Raw genomic sequence first — 27,067 nt, 5'->3', positions numbered from 1 at the left:
AACTCGGTTTCGGGCGTAAGATCTTACCTCTAACTACAGCTAATGTGATCAGGGAGACAGGTAGGAGAGTACTTGGTGTTTTGGGGGGGGCAATACTTTCGCAAGCATTGTATGTTTACTGCAAGCTTTTGTCTGCAAAACACTTCACTTCAGCTTGCTTCATTAATGACGGTCAATACAAAAGTGGCTTTTGCCTAGACACCCTCAATAATGGATCACTCCCAACCACATGGGACCGAGCATATACACCCGGGCTACAGGTAATTGTCGCCATGTTTTTATCTCAGTACAATTGCATGCGAGTATGGTGAATTCAGCTTGTATTTGGCTGACTAGTTAGCGCCACTTGGGTCCACTCTGCAACACTGCTTGAAGCAAATTTCGAGGTAATAAAGTAGGGGTTGACAAGCGCCTCTGCTCCTCAGCTGTGTGGCTGTGTGTACTGTATATGTTCAGCTTGGGTATGTGCATGTGGCTGTGTTCGTTATGTCCCCCGCGTCATAACGAGCCAGTCATTCATCCACCGTAAACATTGGCCCATGCTATCGTTAGCCACATTGTCTCCGAGAGAGGGGCATGTAACATGCAAGGTAGGCATTGACACTCATTAGCATTTAATGGCATAGGCCAGAAACAGTTTGTTCTCAGTCAAGCTTATTTGAGCAACTTTCGGACAGCTGAAATTGAGGACCACGGATCAGTTTGGGGCAATGCATTTCAAATACAGTGTAGTTGACAGCTATGTGGAACTGATTAAAATATGCAAGTCTGCCAAGACACACTGATGCTGTTTTATAAGGAAAAGGATAGTTAGGAAGAAAGAACACCGAAGCCACACCAAATATTGAGGATAAATGTCTCTTCTGTTCATTTTGCATTTTATAATAATCACTATTTTGTATTTCTAATAGCATTCCTTCTTAACATATTTTTCACCTCTGCCTAAAACACAGTCCTGAATGCTATATGAATAAGTAAACTATTCACTTAAATTTACCTTGACAAAAATCATTTTGATCAAAACACTCATCTCTATCTAGTCCTAAAAGATACAAAGGTCATTGTGCCTGAAAATGTTTGAATTTCAGTTGTAAAATTCATGAATTTGATTATGTGAATTATCAAACTGATCAATAAAATATTTCTGTGAATCCTATTAAATGAGGGTAAGCATAACCTGTTCCACGCATCCCTATTAAGCAAGATATTTTACACATTTAATATGAACATGTGATACCATTCCCCACCTGATATGGTCATAGTCCACCCCTTCAAAGAAAGGATTGGACTTGATTTCCAGTACTCCCACAGCACCAATCCTTTGTTCTTCCTCACAGCAGAATCTGCATGAAACAAATTTCCACTTAATCTCATACAAATTCAGCAACTCGAGACAAAACATTTGTGATTCAATTTAATATATCAAACTGACAACTTGTTACACCAACTGATTGAAGCACAAGTATAAGCGATGAAAGACGAAGAGAGCTGTGTCCTTACCTAAGAATGAGGTCCTTAGCCTTCTCTGATATTGGCACTTCTGGAGGAAATATCAGTGTTTCTCGCCAGTTCATCACTTTCCTGTAGGTTTCCTGAGGTGTTTCTGAGCAAAATGGAGGGTAGCCTGCAGACAACAAAAACACAAATCATGATTTAGCCACATCTGGCCCTGCCCTTAATTCTTACTGGGTAAATCGGGACTTGGATATGGTTGTATCAATCATTACCTATCAGCATCTCATACATGATGACACCAAGACTCCACCAGTCACAGAGCTTGTTGTATCCATTTTGCATGAAGACCTCTGGTGCTATGTAGTCTGGTGTTCCCACTGTGGAGAAAGCCTGAGAAGGTGAAGGAGGTAAAGGAAAGAACAGATGTGAGAGATGGTTTAGTTTATGTTAACAGCAAATGTAAAAACTACACAGTAAATTAAAAAAAGATTCAAGGTTTCTTCATCCAATTTTACCATCAAACTTAGAGGTAAAGTGCTTTTACATTAATATTAATATTTACACGACATAGTTTTCCATGAAATATTTGATTTCTGAGTTGTTGTGAAAGGGACTTCCGGTTTTTCATTGCATTAATGAGTGTTAATCAAAATTTGAATTAAATTTATCATAAGTGTCATTATTGGGGAGGAGATAATCTCCTTCTCCCTATCAACCCCTCTAAATAAAATGGTTGAAACATAGAGTAGAATAAAATTTCCCCACGTACACATTTGAATAACTTCACTTGAAAACCTCACGCCATCACGTTTTAACTCCATACACTACCTGTCAATCAAGCACCAAACCATTAACGGCGCCCAACCAATAACGGCGCATCTGCAAGAAGGAATCACGTGAACAATATGACATAAGGCAAAGGGCAGCGAGGCTTTTTCTTGCGTTTACGCCTTTCGTTCACACGACAACGCAGATATCCGGGACAAAGATACTGGCCAAAGTGAAATTTTTTGAAAACACCGGGTATATGTTGTCATGTGGACGATGTGACTGAAACTTTTTCTATTCGGGGGGCATCTCCCTGCGACGAAAACTGCTGTGACCTATGTATGGTCCGTTTCTACATTTATGTACACACAGAAGGGACAGCGTTTAATCTGCTATTTTCTGACGTACTGTATAACAGCTCTAGGTCTAAGACGTGTTGATAAACATGCTTGACAGTTGGATATTTGTCCGTCCGTTTCTTTCTTTATGAGTCATAAAGTTTGAATTTCCACACATCCCATTCTTGGAGTTGTTATGCTACAGTACAGACCAAAAGTTTGGACACATCCTCCCATTCAATGAGTTTCCTTTCTTTTCATGACTATTGACTTTGTAGATTCACACTGAAGGCATCAAAACTATGAATTAACACATGTGGAAATATGTACTTAACAAAAAAGTGTAAAACAACTGAAAATACGCCTTATATTCTAGTTTCTTCCAAGTAGCCACCTTTTGCTCTGTTTACTGCTTTGCACACACTCTGCATTCTCTTGATGAGCTTCAAGAGGTAGTCACCGGAAATGGTTTCCACTTGACAGTGGCCCTGTCAGGTGTAATACGTGGGATTTCTTGCCTTATAAATGGGGTTAGGACCATCAGTTGTGTTGTGCAGAAGTCAGGTGGATACACGGCTGATAGTCCTACTGAATAGACTGTTAGAATTTGTATTATGGCAAGAAAAAAGCAGCTAAGTAAAGAAAAACGAGTGGCCATCATTACTTTAAGAAATGAAGGTCAGTCAGTCCGAAAAATTGGGAAAACTTTGAAAGTGTCCCCCAGTGCAGTCGCAAAAACCATCAAGCGCTACAAAGAAACTGGCTCACATGAGGACCACACCAGGAAAGGAAGACCAAGAGTCACCTCTGCTGCGGAGGATAAGTTCATCCGAGTCACCAGCCTCAGAAATTGCAGGTTAACAGCAGCTCAGATTAGAGACCAGGTCAATGCCACACAGAGTTCTAGCAGTAGACACATCTCTAGAACAACTGTTAAGAGGAGACTGTGTGAATCAGGCCTTCATGGTAGAATAGCTGCTAGGAAACCACTGCTAAGGACAGGCAACAAGCAGAAGAGACTTGTTTGGGCTAAAGAACACAAGGAATGGACATCAGACCAGTGTAAATATGTGCTTTGGTCTGATGGGTCCAAATTGGAGATCTTTGGTTACAACCACCGTGTCTTTGTGCGACGCAGAAAAGGTGAACGGATGGACTCTACATGCTTGGTTGCCACTGTGAAGCATGGAGGAGGAGGTGTGATGGTGCTTTGCTGGTGACACTGTTGGGGATTTGTTCAAAATGGAGGGCATACTGAACCAGCATGGCTACCACAGCATCTTGCTGCGGCATGCTATTCCATCTGGTTTGCGCTTAGTTGGACCATCATTTAGTTTTCAACGGGATATTGACCCCAAACACACCTCCAGGCTGTGTAAGGGCTATTTGACCAAGAAGGAGAGTGATGGGGTGCTGCGCCAAATGACCTGGCCTCCACAGTCACCGGACCTGAACCCAATTGAGATGGTTTGGGGTGAGCCGGACCGCAGAGTGAAGGCAAAAGGGCCAACAAGTGCTAAGCATCTCTGGGAACTACTTCAGGACTGTTGGAAGACCATTTCTGGTGACTACCTCTTGAAGCTCATCAAGAGAATGCCAAGAGTGTGCGAAGCAGTAATCAAAGCAAAAGGTGGCTACTTCGAAGAACCTAGAATATAAGACATATTTTCAGTTGTTTCACACTTTTTTGTTAAGTACATAATTCCACATGTGTTAATTCATAGTTTTGATGCCTTCAGTGTGAATCTACAATTTTCATAGTCATGAAAATAAAGAAAACTCTTTGAATGAGAAGGTGTGTCCAAACTTTTGGTCTGTACTGTAAGTGTGGACATGGTCTGATTTAGGTAGTGGTTCAGTTTGTGCCGCGAGTTTTGACAGCGATATAAGGCGGGTGTTTTCTAAAGCAGGGGAAATATTGTCAAAACACTAAATAAATAAATCACCTAAGACCTGCCACAGTGGATAAAAATGTTTTTAATTAAAAACCAATGATACGATCCAAGCATAATCACTGGCTATACCTCAACATTACAAAAGCACAATCATTTTCCATACCCCAACACCCGTCCCCTCATTGTACATGTTTACTGTATTTTCATTTTCGTCATGTCCAAATGATCCTTTTCCCATACTGCAAGTGTGTGTGTGTGTATACTGTATACGTGTGCAAGCATTTGGAGTTAAACACAAGTAATTTCCCTTCTGGAATTATTAATAGATTTGATGTTTTATACACACACACACACACACACACACACACACACACACACACACACACACACACACACACACACACACACACACACACACACACACTGTACTGCATCACTAACATACATGTTTTGCATACTTCCTTATTTTACTGACATTTTCATTCACAGGCTTTCTGCAAAATGCCACACACTTCAAACTCATGCCAACTGATATTTTAGCATCCAGTAGATGTCGTACTAGAGCAAATGAAGCTCAAGAAGCTTTGAACCGCAGCGAACCAATGCTTCATGAGGCTTCATCTGCCTAACTACTGTATACATGGACTTCCCAGTTAACATAATTTTAGAGTGTTATAACAGTTCCAACAATTTTCATGTTTTTGAGCAGAGAGTCCAAAAAGCAGAAACGATACAGAAAACAGCAATGATTTCTGAGTGAAACTAGCTGGCTAGCACCAACAGTCTGTCCAGCTATGGGTTCCGCTTGGAATGGGACAATCAATGTAGTATCCAAAATGCTCCTCAGGCATCTGACAAAAACAGTCTTCAAAGGGGGCCTATTATGAAAATCTCACTTTTTCAGGTCTCTACATATACATAGTGGTCCTCCCTAACCCAACCAACTCCTACAATCTGGTAAACAAACACTCCCTGCATCAATAGATATTTGGAGTTTTAGGAAGCCATGGCTCTGAACGACTCAAACCGATCATATTGCGCTAGATTCCCTGTTCTTGACGTCAGACTAGGCACTATGTGCAATTGGACAGAGTATTGGACGATATGGATTGGTTGACATGCTCAAGGGCATGGCCATCCACAAGATGGAGTTCTTTCCGTCGGACGTGAGGCAGCAGTCTGTTAAAATGGCGTCCATGAGAGGGAGACATGAAAGTTGCTCAGTTGTTGATTGTACAAATAAACACCAGTGTTTATTTTTCATCCTATCCAAAGAAGAACAGAAGAAAGCGTGGCTGCATTTAATTTTTAATTGATATGTGCCGGCAACATCACCTGTACGTTTGTTTGTGTGTGGAACCACTTCACTCCAGCCTGTTTTAGCAATGAGGGTCAGTACAGAAGTGGCTTTGCCTGAGACTGATCCTCATTCAAGGATCACTCCCAGCCATACCGGACCAAGGAGCTGCACCCTGGCCACAGGTAAGTCTCACCACATTTATCTTTTTTGCAGTTTTCTGTTAGCATGAGTGATCGAGTTCTATTTGGCTAATTAGGTAGTACTGCTTTGTTTCACGTTTGCGTATGTGCGCTCCAACATGTGTGTGCATGCTGAACCTACAGTATCTAGCTACAACGCACATAAGTTGGGCTCACATTTTATCTTTTTTCTTATTGTTAGCATGAATGAAGTTATGTTATTGTAGGCTATGTAGGGAGGTCTCCTTTGTTTCGTGTTTGTGTACTGCGTGTGTGCGCACGCTCCAACAGGTGTGTGCTTGCTGGCCTACAGTATAAAGCTAAAACGCACGTAGGTTGGTCTCATATTTCCTTATTGTGTGTTAGCATGAATGAAGTCATGTTATGCTAGGCTATGTAGGGGAGTCTCCTTTGTTTCCCTTTTGTGTATTGCGTGTGTGTGCGTGCACGCCCGATCACGTGTCGGACCTACAGTATAAAGCTAAAACGCGCATAAGTTGGTCTCATATTTTCTTTTCTATTATCTGTCAGCATAAATAAAGTCAACTTATGCTAGGCTACGTAGGGAGTTGTGCTTTGTTTCGTATTGCGCGTGTGCGTGCACGTGTTAAGAGTTAGTTGTTTGTTCAGCGACAACACATAGGTCTGTCCTTGTTATTCAAAATCAGGTGTCCTGAAATTAGTGTCCCTCTTCCTTGGGCATCCATACACAAGGAAGAGCTGCATCCTACAGCTTCAAAGGACGTGGCGTGCCAAACTGACCCAGTGGACACTCATACTGTTGGTACACAGCTGTCCTTCAGGACTCTTCATTCCCACTATAGAAGTAAAGGAATGCACAAGTCATATTCCATACAATATGTTTTAATAAAATTGGTTAAATACACTAATTGTCTAAATATTGTTGTCTATAGGTGTTAGTGCACATGTCTTGATAGTAGTTCAGTAAAAAATAATATGGTTGTGTATTAGAATATTCGAGCAAGACAGTAAGTGAAGAGTTTAGTTTAAATTTTTTTGAAACAGATTAATGTCATATGATATTGTTTTGCCTCCTTATTTTGTTACATTTGGTGTACCCCTCTACAAGTTCCACTTTCGAAAGGCTTTTGAAGGGACAATGCAGAGTCAAACCTCACAAGACAGAGCCAACATTCTATTAGTGTTGCAATATTTTAATATTTCAAACAAACATGTTTTGAAATTCTGTTGGTAATTGCTCACAACAAAACACAGTATAAAGTAACCATACAAATAAATAAATTAGTAGTAAGTACCAGGATGTATTTTGAAACAATTTTTCTAAAATTAGAAATGAATCAAACAATATCAATAAAAGTAAAGATATATCTTTGTCAAATATGAGGTCCAACATGTCAGCTACAAAACTTGTTCAATAAAACACAAAGCCTTGGTGGACCCCATGCCATACACAAATGAGAAGTTGGCCATTCCTGTCCCTGAGAATCTGTCTGCCCAGTATGAGCGTCCGGACAAGGAGGAGGTCATTGCCAGCTACATGATCAGGTTCAACCAAGACTCAGTCTAAATCCAGGGTAGTGGCCTTTGTCTTCAGGAAACTCTCTGCGTATGCAAAGGACAATACAGGCTGGAATGACGACCCAGATTCTGCATCCTAAGTAGCCCCAGCACCAGCCAACAAAGGTGTGATAGGCCAGATGTCTGCACCATCTACAGAAAAAGGACACAAAATTATTTATTTCACAATGTTTTCAATCCTGAGAATTACAATTGTTTTTGATTGCCTGATAGGATGGCCCTGTGTTCTCATTATTGTTATTGGATGTACAGTATTGTTTTATGTAAATAAATGCTTGTATATGTCAACAGAAATGGATTGTGAATACCAAAAAATTTTCAACATGTCTATTAATAAGACAAAATTCAAGGTGTCGAAAATACAATATATTAGACTTTGTTGTAGCTATATTTGTCATGTGTTACTGCATTAATGAAGGTATGCCTGATGAAGCAAAATAAGACATAGGTGTAGTTTTTATTCTGACATTTTTCAAAGAACGACTTACGGATGCATTCGTCTCAGACGTGAAGGGCCATACTCAGCCCTCAGTACGTGACCGGCCATTTGTGGGGTGTACACGTTTAGGCACACAGGCTGGAACCCAGGATGTTGAGTCATGCACGGAACCTCATCAACCTCCTGCAGACGGCTCCTAACCTACAGTGAAAAACATGGAAAAGGTCATTTGAATTTATAATTGTAAAAGTAGCCAAATAGAGACATAACTTTGTGGTTTAGCTGTGAGCTTGCTACGTGTGGTATCTCCAAACAGCAGATGCTTTCTGCTTCTGTTGGCATACGTTCACAGTGTCCAAAGGAACACCTGCACAATAAACAGAAGGTGAAGACATCTCAAAATAGAGTAGATGAAGGCATCACTGCAATATGGCTATTAATTGGCTATTTCCTGATTAACCTGGTGTGATGGTGGCAAGTGTTTGCTCCGTGTGTATTGTGACAGAGGACTGCTTCAAACATTTTGCATCTTAGTAATGGGTTAAATCAATGTGATATAAAAATAAAGTAACTTCGCCGTGAGCAGAAGCTAGCATTAGCCACATGGTAATAACCGTCAGAACCACCAACAGACTTTGTCACGTATTGAAGTACAGCAACATTTTAGCAGTCAACACATCTGTACATATACAAAATACATAATAAGACAGATATGACATTATTACTGTGCGATAAGAGGCTGGAGTAGAAAAAAAGTAGCTACCAGACGATGCTCCGGTCCTGTGAGGACGTAGGTTACAAAACACAACACAGAACCAACTAAGTAACATTCACACGTACTAACCATTCAGAAATGTCCTGCTGCAGCTGCACCGTCGGTGTTTCTTCAGGAGCCTCCGCTTCTGGGTCCGACTCAGGGTCATAAATGTACGGCGACACAATGGGGCCTCCACACGCCATCATGATAACAAATGTAATGCCGGTCAGTGTCCCGTTAGCCTAACGCTCTCCTTCAGAGGGGCGTGACCCAGGTTAGGGAGGCGTGGACCAGCGGAGCTCATTAGCATACTACAGCCGGAGGCCTCTAACGAAGCGTTTTGTGAGTAGCTCAGATAATCGACTTTGAAAAGCTGATATTTAGGACCACAGATCACTTTAGGTCAAAATATTTGGAATACAGTCTAGTTGGACATCTGGCAGCTGAATGACATTAAGTTAAAAATACATAGTATGGGATCTTTATGTAACCACATACAGTTCTGTTCATGTAGTCAGCTAACAGAAATATCACTTCTCTAAAATGTCTTTTCCAATTGCTCTTTTGACAGGTGCCTTTTCCTTTAATATTAGCTCTTTTCCCAATCTTGCGATTAGTTAGTTTTCTTTCTCCAGTTAGCCTGCCAACATTCATCTACGGCAGGGATCACCAATCTTTTTGAGGCTGAGGGCCACTTCATGGCCACCGAGTAGTATGAAGGGCTACACAGGACCCGTTTGCTACAAACTTCCTAAATAACAAAAGTGCATGGATAAATAACGTTATAATACTGATGTTAAAAGAGCAGTAGCTGTTCTAACCCTATGTAAATTATTGTTCACATACCAATAATTATTTTCCACAATTATTAGTATTTACATTACAATAACAATCAGAAAAACATGTTTAAACATGAAACACTTCAATTGCTCAAACATTTGAAAGCAGGGGAACACCTGCTGTATTTTTAATGCAAATGATCACTTTTATCAGTTTTAAGACAGAAAACAACACTTTTTTGTCTAAACAAGAAAAAATTGTTTGAGAACATTGAAAATTTTGTGCAATATTTTTGTAAAAACTGCTGCAGTTTAAACAATGAAAAAAATTGTCTCATTATGGTCAGCTCATTTACTATGAAGAGGGGAGGCCTGGCAATGCATGCTCCTCACTAGTGCATTATAATCTGGTGAATAATTTGACACTGCAATTCTGGTGAATCCTGTAAATGTCAACAAGTCAGCATATGCAGTGGACAGCTCGTCGAGCAGCCTCTTAAACATTCTGTGTTGTTTAGCTTTGGAGCGGATGCTGTTAATGATCTTAACGACCGGAGTCATTACGTGATCAAAGCCGGTCACTTTCGCACAAATTGCTTACTAATGAACGATGCAGTGGTAATGCAGTCTGGATAATTTTTGCACTGTCTAGACGGGCGCCCCATCCGTTGTTACAGATGCCAGCTTCTGTATTGGCACCTTTTCCTCCACAAAGTTTGGACCGTGGTGTTTATGTCAACTACCCGCATTGTTGTCTTCAGTGGCAGAAGTGTCAGCAGTTCTTTTGAAGAAAAGTGATCAAATGATGTTCGGATATCATCAGCTGGGTCGTGCTGTCGTTGTCTACCGACTTGTCATATTGGACACTAAACCACGTACAGGCAGCGAGATCCCGGTCCAGCTGCTCTGTTAAATACAAAGGTGTCACTCGTCTAGCCTTCGTACTTGCTCCAAGATGGACATTGGAGATGCAGAGATGACATCAGGACCATGTTTCTCATCTTTGAATAATGTGTTAGCTACAAGCATCATAGCTTCTTCGAAAACCTCACCATCCAAAAAAGGATGGTGAGGTTTAGGGTTCTTCATCAAAAAATGCACAGCTCTACACGAAGCTTCAGAATCAGAATCAGAATCAGAATCAGCTTTATTGGCCATCGTTTGTAAAAAGCAGACGAGGAATTTGTTTCCGGCAGGTGGTGTCTCAAACTGTTCATTCATAACTTAACTATTCTAAATACAGTCAGTTGTGTCCAGACTCGCTTACCAAAAGCTGCCTTTAGCTCACCGGCTTCTCCTGCCCGTAGTGCGTTTCCTGGTGGGTAGTTAGTTAGCATGGTAGCTTTTATGACACGTAGTGAAGTGTCTCTCCACAATGTGCCGCTTTGGCGTCGCCACACTCGCCCCGCAAATGAGACAGACGCAGGTTTCTTTCACAGTTGTAAAAAAAGAACTCCCATTCATTGTAAAATGATTTAAAAAAATTCTGCCACGTTTTTTTGGGGTCAGAAACTGCATTTAGCGCCCATCTGCGCTGCGCCCGCTAGCCTACCATCCACTAACACTGGTTTAGTCATGTGCACAATACTGACCTTTGAACTAGAGTAGGTCAGAGATGACCTAAACTTATCTAAAGTTCATGGATAATTAGTATATCTTTAAGATATTGTCATGTTCAAATCTATATAAATGCAAGTATGATTTAAAAAGAATAGCAACAGAATAAAATAAGATTTTAGTTGTAGTGAGTAGTGACGTAAGTTCTATTTTTAGATAAGCCTGCGGGCGACTTCTGTGGTTCTTGCGGGCGACCTGGTGCCCGCGGGCACCATGTTGGTGACTCATGATCTACGGCATCGCACTGCCCGCCCAGCACAATCCATGATTTGCCAACACAAAGTCGTTATGTCACCACGTTGATTTTTGACTACGTTGGGTGCGCTTTGTTTATCATACCAATACATTTGTTTCCGTATGTTTGGTATGAAGTCTGATCATATTGTTTTCTTGTGGAACATAGTGCATCTCCACCATTGTGGATGAAAAAGCCAGCCTTTATGCTATAATGGCATTCAGACCTACCAGCTGCCTCCTATTCCTCTTCCAGGTTTCTGCCTTTCTCTTTGAGTTCATGTTCTGGAAGGCTGTAGAGACAGAATAGTTCAGTGTTAAAATCAAGGTGTGGGACCAGAGATGCAAGTAACACCTTAGCCAATAAGAAATTGTACAACACTTTTACTGTGCATTTTTATTTATGGTGGGTTGATAAAAACACTGTCATACGCTGGAAAATTCAGTAATATAAAATGCAAAAAATGTACAATAGGCTATTACTGAATAAAATAGGCATATATTTTTATAAAAATACACATGAAATAAAAAGAAGGAGTTGCCTGACTTTGCTTACTGAGGTCACTGGGGAGACTGTGGTTCAAGTTCTTGTAGAATTCTGTCCGGTGAGCCCGCTTCAGCCCCGTACACAGACCGAAATCAGACAGCTTCACATGACCCTGGAAACACAAAACACCCAATTATAATGAATGAAGTCTATAGCACATCATTTGATTTAATGCATATGGGCTCATATTTAAATTTAAAGAAGCAGCGAAAGTCAATAAACTTCACTTCAGGCTTTCAACGAGGGCATATGCAGTCTTCCTTGTCTCCTTTCTTTCCCTCTCTAATTCTCATTGCTGCTCTTTCTGTCCTATCAGAAGATCTCCCGTCTGCGTTGTCTCTTTGAATCCATCTGGACCAATTATGGAATTGATAAGCTGGGCTCAATGCAGTGGATAAAATCATTTCGACAAGTCTGTCAGATAAGTCCTGACAGATGAGTCAGATGAGACAGACATTCACTGTGGGTTACATGAGGGACTCTTGGGAGATGTGAAGAGTCCTGTGCTTAGCGGTTCTTTCCATTCAGGACATTGAAGATCTTCGTCTGTTTGTATTTATGATAAAAGGGCTTCTGCTTTTTGGAATGAGCATTTCCCTGGTGTCTTGACAAATTGGGAAGACGGCAGAAAGTCAAGAAGTCCAAAGGCTGACTGCCTTTTTAGGTGAGATGGGCCGGGTAGTGGGTGAACTTGGGAGAGCTCACTATTCTACGCAGGACTATATTTTCTCGTGTTATGGAAACCCCCAAATGCTATGTCGGCAGCTGATAAAAGGAAATTCCTCCAGAGGATACAAGACCAAAGTGGAGTTTTATTCCGTCCCTGACATCTATTGGTGACTCTTCGGCAGTGCCATCTTCACCAAGGACTGGTATTATGTCTGTGCAAATATTCGTAACAATAAGGGACTTTCTTTGCCAGTCTTCATTACACTTCATGTTGGAAGCATGGTGAATAGCTGCTTTTTTCCCCAACAGTCTACCTTCCCCTTTTACCCGTCTGTTGTCCCCTTTATTTTTCTCTACTCATTAAGTGGTGGCACCCTATAAAGGTTGATGTGGCCCAGTGCACTTCACAAAGCAGTGTGAACGTAATTTCCTTATCTTACTTAGTCTCCAGATGAGCACAAAAGACGAAGAAGAAAGTCCACTTTATTATGTCCGACAGGGAAATTCTCTTTACTTTCTACTATACAGTACATGCATATACAGTACAATGCACAGCAATAATGAGTACACCCTCTTTGAAAAGTAACATTTCATACAATATGACAAGGGACACAAAAATATATTTCCAAAATGTTCACAGACAAAGTTAAACACAGGATCTGTTGAGCTTTTGAACTTAAAACTAAGGTTAATAATAAAACTTAAGTTGTTTTTATTCCGTTTTAGTAAAATTAGTGTGGTGCAGAAATGAGTACACCCCACTGAAGGTCTCTGAGTAAAGCAACCTTTCAGGCTCCCAATGTGGACCTGAACAAACAATTAACTAGAGGTGAGTCTAGATACTCGTTACACTGTGTTAATTAGGCAGTTGGCTACAAAAGGCTGTTACCTAAAGCAAACCGCCCTTTCCCATTTCCTGCTGTCAGCAATGGCACCACATGGCAAGGAAATGTCTCTGGATCTGAGAAAGCGGATTATTGCTTTACACAAGAGAGGTGAGGGCTACAAGAAGATCAGTAAAGCTTTACTTATTGGTAAGAACACTGCCCAAAAGTGATCCAAAGATTCAAGAGAGCTGGAATCGCAACCAAAGTACAGAGACGTACAGGTAGGCTAAGAAAATTGACACCCAGGCAGGAGCGTTTTGTGATGAGAAAAAGTTGAGGACAATCGGCATTTAAAGTGCACAACAGTTGGCTAAGGAGGTAGAGGCTGAAATTGGAGAGTCTGTATCACGTGACACAATACGCCATACAGTGCAGCGGAATGGTATGCATGGGTGTCGTCCCCGAAGGAAGCCTCTCCTAAAGCCAAGTCACAAAAAAGCCCGCCTAGAGTTTGCCAGGGCCCATGCTGAAAAGGATGAAGGCTACTGGGACTCTGGAGTGATGAGACCAAAATCAGTCTTTTTGGAACTGATGGGTTCAAAATGGTCTGGCGTCGCAAGGGTGAGGAGTACAAGGAAAAGTGCATGGTGCCCACTGTGAAACACGGAGGGGGTAGTGTTCTTATGTGGGGTTGCATGAGTGCTGCGGGTGTTGGAGAACTGCAATTCATTGATGGCATCATGAATTCTCAAATGTATTCATGATGAAGGCTAAGATGCTTCCATCACTTCGGGCCGTTGGTCATTGCGCCAGTTTTCAACATGACTATGACCCAAAACTCACATCTAAGGCCACTGCTGACGTTCTGAAGGAGAAAGTCAGCAGTGGCTTTCTTTCTGAAGAAGAGTGATTCCATGGCCAAGTATGTAACCTGATCTGAACCCTATAGGGCATCTTTGGGGAATACTGAAGAGGCAGGTTGGGCATCACTCTCCGTCCAACATCCAGGCTCTAAAAAAGTTCATCTTTGAAAAATGGAGAAAGATTGATGTGGCCAAATGTTGTCAACTTGTGCCCTCTATGCCAAGGAGACTTGGGGCTGTCATTGCAAGTAATGGAGGCAATACAAAGTCCTAAATGTATTGGATGTAGTTGTTTGTTGTGGGGTGTACTCATTTCTGCACCACACTAATTTTACTAAAACGGAAAAAAAAAAAAACTTCAGTTACATTATTAACCTTAGTTTTAAGTTTAAAAGCTCAACAGATCCTGTGTTTAATTTAGTCTGTGAACATTTTGGAAATATATTTTTGTGTTCTTTGTAATATTGTATGAAATGTTACTTTTCAAAGAGGGTGTACTAATTATTGCTGTGCACTGTATGTGTTACCCAAAGCATGCAATGTTGTGTACAGGCCCCTGAAACAAACACAACAGACTAGGGGCCTGTACGCATGCAATTAGTACAACAACAAAAAATACAGGGGGGGGCTGAGTGATGAGCAGTGACTCAAGGGTGTGCCCCAACTGAGTAGCTTCAACGGGGGATGGCGCCTTTCTCAAGGGTGCCTCAGCAGGGGCCAGGAGGTAACCTCACACCTCCCATTGTCAGCTCACACTCCAAGGATGGCTGGGAATCGAACCGCTAATCTCTGATCGTAGGGTGTCCGGTCTAGCGCTGAGCCACTGCCACGCCAAAAACATTATACTGAAGAAAATTTTATTTAAAGGGACAGTAAAGTTAATTTTACGTGACATATACAGTATGTTATTCACCATTATGAAAAATAGAAGAAAAAATAAATTTTATATGTGTAGCATCCTCCCTTTGGTCAGAAAAGCTTAAAATCTGCGCAGCAGCAGCTTCAGCATTGAGTGGTCATGTGGGCGTCATACATCACTGGCGACCAAATTAGCTTGGCAGCCATAAAAGACAATGCAATCCACGACTCGATAACTCCAAAAATATCATGGTTACCTGCAAGGTGAACGGTTGTGTCAACAGAACATCAAGAAAACACAAAGACAAGGACCTATTGTTCTTTAGAATACCTTCTGGGAAGCTAGGAAGGAGATGGAGAGCACGGATAAACCAGGTCAATATAACCAAGGACCCGAGGATCTGCCATGAACACTTTACCTCGGGGGATTTCCAAAGAGTTTTGCAGGTAAGATCGTTTTCGGACAACCAATAGTATTTATTCTGAATTCCCAAGGTTTAGTGGATGATTAATTTATGTCTGGAGCCACTGGAGGAATTATATGTTTTTATGACCAGCTTATCGCGCGATTATGGCACTTGCGAAAAGTAAACAATATCAAACGTGACAGACATGTCATTTTACTGAAAAGATCTGTGACACTGAAATAAAACATACAAAAACAGCATGTCAGGTCCTGATCCTTATACATTCGTAAATAGGGACGTTTGATATTTACTTTTTGCGAGTGCCATAATCACGTGATAATCTAGTCATAAAAAAATACATACAATCCCTCTAGTAGCTCCAGACATAAACTATCCACTAAACCTTGGAAATTCAGAATAAATACTATGGGTTGTCCGAAAACGATCTTACCTTCAAATCTCTTTGGAAATCCTCCGAGGATAAGTGTTCATGGCAGGTCCTCGGATCCTTCTTGGCTTCCCAGAAGGTATTCTAAAGGAGGAAAGGTCCTTGTCTTTGTTTTTTCCTGATGTTCTATTGACACAATTGTTCACCATAATATTTATAGTTAATCACGTCATGGATTGCATTGTGTTCTATGGCTGTCAAGCTAAGTCGGTCGCCAATGACGTATGACGCCCACGTGACCACTGAATGCGGAAGCTGCTGCAGTGCAGATTTTAAGCTTTTCTGACCAAAGGGATGATGCTACACATACAAAATTTATTTTCCTTCTATTTTTCATAATGATGAATAACACGTACAGTATGTCACTTAAAATTAACTTTACTGTCCCTTTTAGTAGCTGATCTTTTTCTAGAAGCGTAAAAAGATGAGTTTTGTTCAGTTATATGTGTACTGTATGCATGATTCACAGGCAAGGGCTGTGATGCTTAAAAATCATCTGTCACTGACTTAACCATGGGTAGGAATCAGCATTACTTAAATCCAGGCTCTGACTGCGGACTGAAACAGGACACCAAGAGGAGTGTGTCTGATTACTTAAGGTCACAGGAGTGTGGGCCAATCAATTGTTCAACAGACGCAAGTGTTGAATTTCCACCTGGGGGAATGTGTATTTGTAAGACCTGGAAGCCAAATGTCCTGGAAGTCTGGGGAGCTGTATCTTTGTCAAAGTGTCAGACTTCCATGTAATGGCCAGTGCTTCCCTCATACTGAGGTACCAGAATTAAATCCTCTGAAATAATGTCAGACCTAATAATGGTGAACGGGATCCTGGGTTCCTCATGTGATCAGAGTCTTTAAGCAGTTTCTATACAATGAAGGTTTTTAACTAAAATTGATTTGTTCACAAGTTTAAAGTGTTCCCTTAACTTTTTTAACCAGTGAAGCATATCGCTAAAGTGCTCTTCACTGGGTTTCTTTACATTTGAATTAACACACGCACAGCTCTGTAGCAAGTTTAATTAAAATAGTTAATGATAACTCACCCTTGAGTCCAGCAACAGGTTGTCTGGTTTTATGTCTCTGTGAATGAAGCCCAGTTGGTGGATGGAGTCAATGGCTAGTACAGTCTCTGCTATGTAGAACTGAGTTGCTTCTTCTGTTAGTGTGTCCTTCTTCATCAGTAGGGTCATCATGTCTCCTTTACCACAACAGCACAAAGCACAAACAGGGAAAGGTGATTTAAAAAGTGATTATTTCTGCACCATGGGCGGCATGGTGGCGCGGTGGGTAGCGCTGTCTCCGCACATGAAGGGGGTTCCGGGTTCGAGTCCCACTCTGTGCAGTTTCCATGTTCTCCCTGTGCCTTTGTGGGTTTTCTCCGGGTTCTCCGGCTGCCTCCCACCTCCAGAAGCATGCACTTCGGGTAAATTGGCCAGTCCAAATTGCCCGTAGTGTGTGAGTGTGCATGGTTGTCTTTGTGTCGCTTCGCGGCGCACTGGCATAGTGTCTGGAGTTTCCCCCGCCTCATGCCCTAAGAAAGCTGGGAATGGCTCCAGCTCCCCATGACCCGCTACCACAGATAAAGCAGTTCGGAAGATGTATGAATAAATGAATTTCTGCATCATGGTGAATGACCAGGACAGAACTATCTGACAGGCAAAACTGTATTCAGACTTGACCAATTTTTGTTGTTGTTGCTTTTGGGGTACGAAAGAGTTTTCATGATCTGGACAGGTCAGTGGTACCCACAGAAATCAGGGCATATCTGGAGAATGCCATGTACCCAGTCTGTACAATGGTTGGTGGAACAGCGCTTCCTTGAACATTAGTAATAAGGAAAAACTGCATCCTTTTCCAGGTACATAAAATCCCAGATTGTGAAGCAACCACAACTGTTCTGTAGAACAAACAATTGCCGAGGTAGAAATCAACAGTATTCATATGTTTTTAGGTATTTTCCATTTATTTTTCTTTCCAACAAGGGGAAGGGAGACTTTCATGAGTTATCAGATCCAGAAATCAGATAAACTTCTCCTTTCGGCTTTTCCCTTCAGGGGTCGCCACAGCGAATCGGTTGCGTCATCTAACCCTGTCTTCTGCATCCTCTTCTCTCACACCAACTACCTTCATGTCCTCTTTCACTATATCCATAAACCTCCTCTTTGGTCTTCCTCTGGACCTCCTGCCTGGCAATTCAAAACTCATCCTTCTACCAATATATTCACTATCTCTCCTCTGGACATGTCCAAACCATCTCAGTCTGGCCTCTCTGACTTTATCTCCAAAACCTCTAACATGTGCTGTCCCTCTGATGTACTCATTCCCGATCCTATCCTTCCAGAGACAACCTCAGTATCCTCATCTCTGCTACCTCCAGCTCTGTCTCCTGTCTTTTCCTCAGTGACACTGTCTCTGGACCAAACAATATCGCCAGTATCACCAGTTTTGTACACCTTTCCTTTTAGCTGAAACTCTTCTATCACATCACATCACACACATGTACTCTGTCTTACTGCAGCTAAACTTCATTCCTCTCCTTCCCAGAACAAAACTCCATCTCTCTAACTTTTCCTTCATCTGTTCCATGCTCTCACTATTCCTGTCTAACCTCATCTGTCAGCCTGTCCATCACCATAGCGAACAAGAAGGGACTCAGCTGATCCCTGATGCAGTCACTTCTCCACCTTGAACTCCTCTGTTACACCTACAGCACACCTCACCACTGTCTTACAGTCCTCATACAAGTCCTGCACCGCTCTACCACTCCAGACTTCTTCATACAATACCACAGTTTGTCTATGGGCACCTACTCTAGCTGCAGCTGCTCTTTCCCATAACTCCATCGTATGGCTCATCAGCTTCATTCCTCTACAGTTCCCAGAACTCTGCACATCTTCCTTGTTCTTAAAAATTGGAACCAACAGATTTCTCCATTCCTCAGGAATCTTCTCACTATAAAAGATTATTTTGAACAATTCAATCACAAACTCTACTGCCACCTCTCCTAGACAGTTCCATACGTCCACAAGTAAATCATCAGCACCGAGTGCCTTTCCACTCTTGTTCTTCAATGCTCACCACACTTCATCATGACTAATCTTTGCAACTTCCTAGTCTGCAACAGCCACCCCTTCTCATCTTTGTTATTTTCCTCGTTCATCATCTCTTCAAAGTACCCTTTCCATCTTCCCATCACACTACTGGCACCTGTCAATACACTTTCATTCCTATCTTAAATCACCTTAACCTGCTGCACGTCTTTCATCTCTGTCTCTCTTTCTTGCCAACCTGTATGGATCAGTCTCTCACTCCTTACTGTCCAACTTAGTATACAAGTCATCATAAGCCCCTTGTCTGGCCTTTGCTACCTCTACTTTCACCTTACGCTGCATCTCCCTCTACTCCTGTCTACTCCCCTCAGTCCTCTGTGTCCCACTTCTTGTTAGCTAACCTCATTCTCTGTATACACTCCTGTACCTCCTCATTCCACCTCCAAGCCTCCTTATCTTCCAGATGACACACCAAGTACTCTCCTACCTGTCTCCCTGATCACATTAGCTGTAGTTGTCCAGTCATCTGGAAGCACCTCCTGACCACCCAGAGCCTGTCTTAACTCCTTCCAAAAAGTCATGCAACACTATTCCTTTTTCAGCTTCCACCATTTCGTCCTTTGCTCTGCCATCGGCCTCTTCATCTTCCTCACCACCAGGGTCCCTCGTGAATAGCAGTGTTTCTCACCCTATCTCTAAGGGAGACACAAGCTATCCGTCTGAAAAAGCCTATTTCTGCCACTTGTATCCGTGATCTCGTTCTTTCGGTCATGACCCATCGCTCATGACCATAGGTGAGGGTAGGAACAAAGATTGAACGATAGATGGAGAGCTTTTCCTTTGGGCTTAGCTCCCTCTTTGTGGCAATAGTGCGGTAAAGCGACTGCAATACCGCTCCTACTGCCACAATTCAATGTCCAATCTCACGTTCCATTGTTCCCTCACTCGTGAACAGGACCCCAACATACTTAAACTCCTTCATTTGTGGAAAGACCTCATTACCCACTTGGAGAATTAAGTCCACCGGCTTCCTGTTAAGGATCATGGCCTCAGATTTGGAGGTGCTGATCCTCATCCCCGCCATTTTACACTCGGCTGCAAACCGGACCAGTGAGTGCTCCAGGTCACAGGCCGATGATGCACTCAGGACCAAATCATCTGCAAAAAGCAGTGATGCAATCCTCAGTCCACCAAACTGGAAACCCTCCTCACCACGACACCTTTATAACGTCCATGAAAATCACGAACAGAACTGGTGACAAAATGCAGCCCTGGCGAAGGCCAACAGCCACTCGGAACAGTCTGACTTACCGCCAAGAACCCGAACGCAGCTCTGACTTTGGGCGTACAGGGATTGGATGGCCCTGAGGAGAGGCCCCCTCACCCCATACTCCCGTAGTACCTCCCACAGTGTATCCTTGGTGACCCGATTGTACGCCTTCTCCAAGTCCACAAAACACATACTGGATGAGCATACTCCCAAGCCCCCTGTAGGATCCCTGCGAGAGTGAAGAGCTGGTCCGTTGTTGTATGTTAATATATTACATGAATCAATGATAGTGAGCCAGATTTGTTCCCCATGAAAAATGGGCCCCAGGAAATTAAGTCGGTGTGAAGAGTGTGTAACCTGTAATTATGGGTAGTTCCTATACTGACTGATTTAATTCCTTAATTTATTGTGTTGACACTGTGTCAAAATTGGGATTGTGGGGAAAATCTATTAATTAATTAAAACACTTCCGCATGATTTCTTTTTGCGTCATCAGAAATTACCTGTGGAGTCGGTTTATCAGGTATTTGGATGAGGACAATTCTTTGTGCTCAGGCAGTCAGATCAGAAAACATTCAAGATAGTAATTTCTTCGTTAAAGTTGAAAGATCAGTAATTACTGTGGTGCAAGAACAGTTATGTTGCTAAAATGTGAAAGGTTATTCAGTATTATTCTCACACAATCCTACCTCCAGGCAGAAACTCCATGATAAGGTAGAGGTTCATCTTATCCTGGAAACTGTAAAACATTTTGACCACCCACAGGCTATCGGCCTCAACCAGAATGTCCCGCTCAGCACGAATATGACCAACCTAGCAAGCACAAACACACGCATACACCAACTCGGATTAAAAGATATCCCACATGCACAGTATCAACATTTCTCCAATGTGTCGTTTTCTTCATCACCTGTTCTTTTTCCAACATATCAGCTTTGCGGAGAATCTTCATGGCATACACATGACCAGTATCTTTCTTCTGCACCAGACGAACCTAGACCCAAACCAAGGTTAATACCAACATGGCAGAGGCCTGACCAACATCTTTTTTAGTAGTTCAGAAAAAGTGTCATAATATGGTGTTGAAGGAAACAGATTCTTCACAACTACTAAAAAAAACTGGTAAAGATGTAGACAGGCCACAATCTCTATCACAGGTGCATGTGATAATATGAAATTCAGTTCAATCAGAGTTCAAATATGGCTAAAACATGTTTCTAATTAATTTAACCAGTTATGGTTTTCACACCTTTAGAATCACTACAAGCATGTTCACAGGTTTTAAGGATTTCCTGTTATGGATGGGACATAAAGATGAGGGTAAGTCATTCCATTCTCCCCTTTTGGCAGGTGTAGAAAAAGAATGTGCGTTTCATGTGAGGACAAAACACGTCAACAAAATTGTTGGTACCCCTTTGTTAATGGAAAAAAAATTAGAATGGTCACCAAAATATCATAAAAAAACAAGTAACAAAGCACCAATAAATAAAAAAATATTGAAAATTAAAGAATCAAAATCAGACATTACTTTGGAATTGTCATTAAACAGAATTATTAATGAAACTGGCCTGGACGAAAATTATGGCACCCATAACTTTTAATATTTTAACTTGTACCTTTTTAGGCAATCACTGCAATTAAACATTTTCTGTAGCTGTCAATGAGACCTCTGCACCTCTCAACAGGTATTTTGGCCCACTCCTCGTGAGCATACTCCTCCAGTTGTCTTAGGTTTTAAGGGTGTCTTCTCCAGATGGCATTTTTCATCTCTTTCCACAGATGTTCAAAAGGATTTAGATCCGGGCTCATAGAAGGCCACTTCAGAATAGACCAGTGCTTTTCTCTAAGCCATTCTTGGGTGTTTTTGACTGTGTCTTTGGGGTTGTTATCTTGTTGGAAGACCCATTATATGCAACTGAGACCAAGCTTTCTGACACTAGGCAGCACATTTATCTCCAGAATGCCTTGATAGTCTTGAGATTTCATTCTACCTTGCACAGATTCAAGACACCCTGTGCCAGATGCAGCAAAGCAGCCCCAGAACATAACCGAACCTCTTCCATGTTTCACAGTAGGGACAGTGATCTGAGGGTCATTAACTATGGTCTGACCCCTGCTCAAGCCAGTACAAGTCCAGGTCCATCCCAAGTTTGCTAATGACCATAGATGATCCAGAGGACGAATTGGAGGAAGTCATGTGGCCTGACAGGATAAAAATAGAGCTTTGTGCTTTCAACTCCATTTGCCATGTTTGGAGGAGGAAGGATGAGTACAGCTCCAAGAACACCATCCCAACGGTAAGGCATAGAGGAGGAACCATCATTCTTTGGGTTTGTTTTTTTGCAAAGGGGACAAGACAACTACAGTATTTTCCGCACTATAAGGCGCACCTAAAAGCCTATCATTTTCTCATAATCCCGTAGTGCGCCTTATAGTCCGCTGCGCCTTGTATATGGATAAATATTAATATTAGTATTGGTTTAAAACAAGATCACTGAAAAAAAGCCGGCAGTCTGGCCGACAGTCATGCCGCACCAGGAGGCACACTCAGAAGACACTACGCCCCCTAACAACGGTAGTCAAGGGGCGTCGCCGAAGTGCCGGCTCTCACTGACGGCAGAACAGCCTGGCGGCAGAGTTGTCTGACGGCAGAGCAGCGGTACCTGGCTACGATAACGTAGCAAAACAGGGAATTTTCAACAATTCTATTAATAAAGTTTGACTGACTGACTGATCTCGGTATTTCCCAACCCACTTTACACGTAATTGGTAATTGTCAATGCCACTGTGCTGTAGTCTGGACTCTAGTGACGGTCCATTCTATTAGTTTGTATAAACACACGGAGAAACTGGCATAAGGGTGAATGAAAGACCCTCAAAGCTGAACTTCCAGTCTTTTCTGAAATTTCAAGAGCTGAGTCCCCGTCCACACGATGACGGATTTTTTTGAAAACGCATCGAAAATGATTCACATCCATACGACAGCGTTTTCAAAAAAATCTCCGTCCACACGTAAAGGCATCAGTGTGTTTTCGAAGACGGCTATAAGCATGCCAAACCATGTGGTGGCAGTATTGAGTCAAATGTTATCCAATAGGAATCCTCTGTCATCCTCTGTCACAAAACGGCTGCAAAAATGCTGCCATCAACAAGGTTAATCCATCCATCATGTTTGTACACACGGGCCCATAAATAAAAAAGTCCCGAGGATACGCTGTTCACACGACAACGCAGACCCAGTGTGTATTCTGTCTGCAGCGACGTGCTGTTAGATTCACGCCGGTGAGAGACCGATGTTAAAGTCAGTTCTGTGAGTAAAACAGCGTCACATTTGCCAGTAAATTAGCAGCCTGACATTAAAAACTAGTGTAAAAAATTGTTTAGGACACACAGCAGCAAATAGCTGCACCTCACCTTGGACTGGACTACCGATCGATCGAAACAATATTTAATTAATAAACGAAGACGAACGTCGGAGCTTAAATATCTGCTTTGAACTTCAGATCAGGAAATAAACCGCCCTGTTCGAACTGCGTGGTCCACTTGTAATGAATTTAAACAGTTTTTAATGTCAGGTTTTTTTTAATATGCGTGTTGACCTCTTTCTAAGACGGCAAAGTGATCAAGTGATCAGGTTTCCTTGATAAGGCTAAAAATGGCTTCATTGAAATAACAGGGGCGCCACAGAGGACCGTGCTCTCCCCCATTCTCTTCACCCTCTACACATCGAACTTCAAGCACAACTCGGATACATGCCTCATACAGAAGTACTCAGATGACACTGCGATTGTGGCATGTATCTGGGAGGGTGATGAGGGGGAGTACAGGGCATTGGTGACTGACTTCGTGGAGTGGTGCCAACAGAACCAGCTCCAGCCCAACGTCTCTAAGACGAAGGAGATGGTGCTGGATTTTCAGCGGGCACCTCCCTCTCCACAACCAGTGATCATCAAGGGCATTGAGGTGGAGGTGGTAAGAAACTATAAGTACTTGGGACTGCAGCTAGACTGCAGACTGGACTGGTCACTCAACTCGGACTGTGTGTACAAGAAGGGGCAGAGCAGGATGTACTTCCTGAGGAGGCTGGCCTCCTTCAACATCTGTCCTAAGCTCCTTCTCATGTTCTATCAGTCCAGTGTGCTGTCATACGCCATTGTGTGTTGGGGTGGTGGGGCCAAGAAAAGACATATGGACCGTCTTAACAGACTCATTCGCAGAGTGGGCTCAGTGGTCGGGCTGAGCCTGGACTCTGTGGAGACAGTACTGGGGAGCAGGACCATGTCTAAATTCAGGGCCATCATGAACAACACCAACCACCCCCTGCACACCACCTTCTCCCAGCAGAGGAGCACCTTCAGCGACAGACTGCTGTCACACAAAGCCTCCACAGAGAGGCTGAGGTCCTCTTTCGTGCCCCGTGCCATCAGGGGGTACAATGACTCTCTCGGGGGGGGGGGGGGGGGGTGTGGCGAGGTCAGCACACGGTTAAATGGATTTAATTAAATTTTATACTGTTTATATTTTAATTTTTTTAGTATATGTACTGTTAATGCTACATGTGTCTGTTAGTGTAGTGTATGTCTTGTGGTATGTCCTGTTTTGTTTTTTTCCTGGTGTTTGGCTGAGCAGTGGATATGTGCAATTTCCTCCGGGATTATTAAAGTATCTATCTATCTAACACTAGGGCCAATCACAGCTGACTAAATGTACTCATGAATGATCTAACTAGTGGACGGATAGCGCAACTACAGGCACTAGTTTTTTAAATCTATTTTAATTTTTTTTACTATATGCGCCTTTTAATCCGTTACGCCTTATATATTACATAAATTATAAAATAAACAATTCATTAAATGTGCGCCTTATAATCCAGTGCGCCTTATAGTGCAGAAAATACTGTGCACCATATTGAGGGAAGGATGGACGGGGCCATGAATCTTGGAAAACAACCTCCTTCTCTCAGTTGAAGATGGGTCATGGCTGGGTCTTCCAGCACAACGAACCTGAGACACAGCCAGAACAACTAAAGAGTGGCCTCCGTAAGTGGCATTTCAAGGTCCTGGAGTGGCCTTGCCAGTCTCCAGAAATGGTCCAGAAATCTTTGGTCTGCAAATTGACAGTGTATCAAATACAGTACTTGTTCTCCCCACTGTACATGTGACATGGTGGACTTAAAGCACAAAATTCTCGTTCAAATGAAGAACACATTAATGCAAAACAAAATGTTCAGATGCTATAAAACAGTGGTCTCATTTTTTATGCACCACGGACCGGTTTAACGTACAATATTTTCACCGCCTGGCCTTTAAGGTGTGGCAGAAAAATCCAAAATATCACCAGAATAAAAACAGTTTTCTTAATAATAAACTTGAATCCAATGTGAATGCAACTTTATTAGCAGCGTTTTTGTAACATCGTATTGCTTGTTTTATGTTTGTTTTGCCTGCTTGGGAGTTTCAATTAAGCGATAACGCATTCTGCGTTAGCAGCCGGAGCGGACCCTGAAAGAAGGTACAGTATTTTCTGCACTATAAGGCGCACTGGATTATAAGGCACACCTTTAATGAATTGTTTTTTTATAATTTATTTCATATATAAGGCGTACCGGATTATAAGGCACATATATTAAAAAAATTATTTAGATTTAAAAAACTAGTGGCTGTAGTTGCGCTATCCGTCCACTAGCTAGAGCATTCATGACTGCGAGTACCTTCAGTCAGCTGTGAATTGCCCTATTGTTATTTCAATGAGCCATTCTGAGCCTCATCAATGAAACCTGATCACCTGATCACGTTCCCATCTTAGAAAGAAGTCAACACGCATATTAAAAAACCCGACATTAAAACTGGTTGAATTCATTACGTGTCCACTCAGTTCGAACAGGGCGGATTATTTCCTCATCTGAACTTTGAAGCAGCGACGTTCGTCTTCGTTAATTAAATATTGTTTCGATAGATCAGTAGTCCAGTGGGAGGGGAGGTGCAGCTATTTGCTGTCTAAACAATTTTTAACCAGCTTTTAATGTCAGGTTGCAAATTTACTGGCAAATGTGACGCTGTTTTACTCCTAGAACTGACTTTAACGTCGTTGTCTCACCGGCGTGAATCTCACAGCACTTCGCAGCTGACAGAATACACAAACCTAAATGTGCCCCTCCGCCGCCCGCCCAGAGCTATCAACTACATTTGCCAATCAGTGCAGCACACCAGGTACCGTTGTCTGTTGATATTTCAGAAAAGGCTGGAAGTTCAGCTTTGAGGGTCTTTCATTCGCCTTTATGCCAGTTTCTCCGTGTGTTTCCGCAAACTAATAGAATTGACCGTCATTAGAATCCAGTACTGACACTCGACAATAGCATTTTTTAGACCAATTAACTTTAAAGTGGGTTATTTCTGGCGCCACAGTAATTGGGAAATACTGAGATCAGTCAGTCAGTCAGTCAAACTTTATTAATAGAATTGTTGAAAATTCCCAATGTTTTGCTACGTTGTCATAGCTGGTCACCGGTGTTCTTCTCAGCAGGCTGCTCTGCCGTCAAACAGCAGGAATGAGAGTCGGCATTTCGGCGACGCCCTTGACTAGTGTTGTTAGGGGGCGTAGTACGGCCTGAATACTATTTGAGAGTGCCCCTGGTGACATAGTGCCGCATGACTGCTGGCTTTTTTTCAGCGATCTTGTTTTTATCAAATACTAATATTAATATTAATTCATATACAAGGCACATCGGATTATAAGGCACACTACAGGATTATGAGAAAATTATAGGATTTTAGGTGCGCCTTACAGTGCGGAAAATACTGTAATCAT

General features: G+C 42.2%; 1 protein-coding gene across 7 annotated transcripts in view; it reads right to left on the bottom strand.

Moving 5' to 3' along the window:
- stk38a (serine/threonine kinase 38a) overlaps positions 1-27,067 on the bottom strand; it is a 57,402-nt gene that overhangs the window by 7,366 nt on the left and 22,969 nt on the right. For 6 of the 7 annotated variants that reach the window (XM_068325265.1, XM_068325322.1, XM_068325304.1 and 3 more), the window contains 8 exons: positions 21,171-21,254; positions 20,950-21,073; positions 16,984-17,138; positions 11,869-11,980; positions 11,553-11,614; positions 1,728-1,845; positions 1,501-1,624; positions 1,248-1,343 (listed from right to left, as the gene is read on the bottom strand). In XM_068325265.1, the coding sequence (XP_068181366.1) occupies positions 1,248-1,343; positions 1,501-1,624; positions 1,728-1,845; positions 11,553-11,614; positions 11,869-11,980; positions 16,984-17,138; positions 20,950-21,073; positions 21,171-21,254 (875 nt within the window). The remainder of the gene's footprint in view (positions 1-1,247; positions 1,344-1,500; positions 1,625-1,727; positions 1,846-11,552; positions 11,615-11,868; positions 11,981-16,983; positions 17,139-20,949; positions 21,074-21,170; positions 21,255-27,067) is intronic. The other variant, XM_068325313.1, reaches the window with a different exon arrangement.

This window comes from Antennarius striatus, chromosome 2, assembly GCF_040054535.1.
Source record: "Antennarius striatus isolate MH-2024 chromosome 2, ASM4005453v1, whole genome shotgun sequence".
Lineage (NCBI taxonomy): Eukaryota > Metazoa > Chordata > Actinopteri > Lophiiformes > Antennariidae > Antennarius > Antennarius striatus.
Note: the sequence above shows the minus strand (reverse complement) of the source record. Positions and strands in the feature narration are given on the sequence as shown.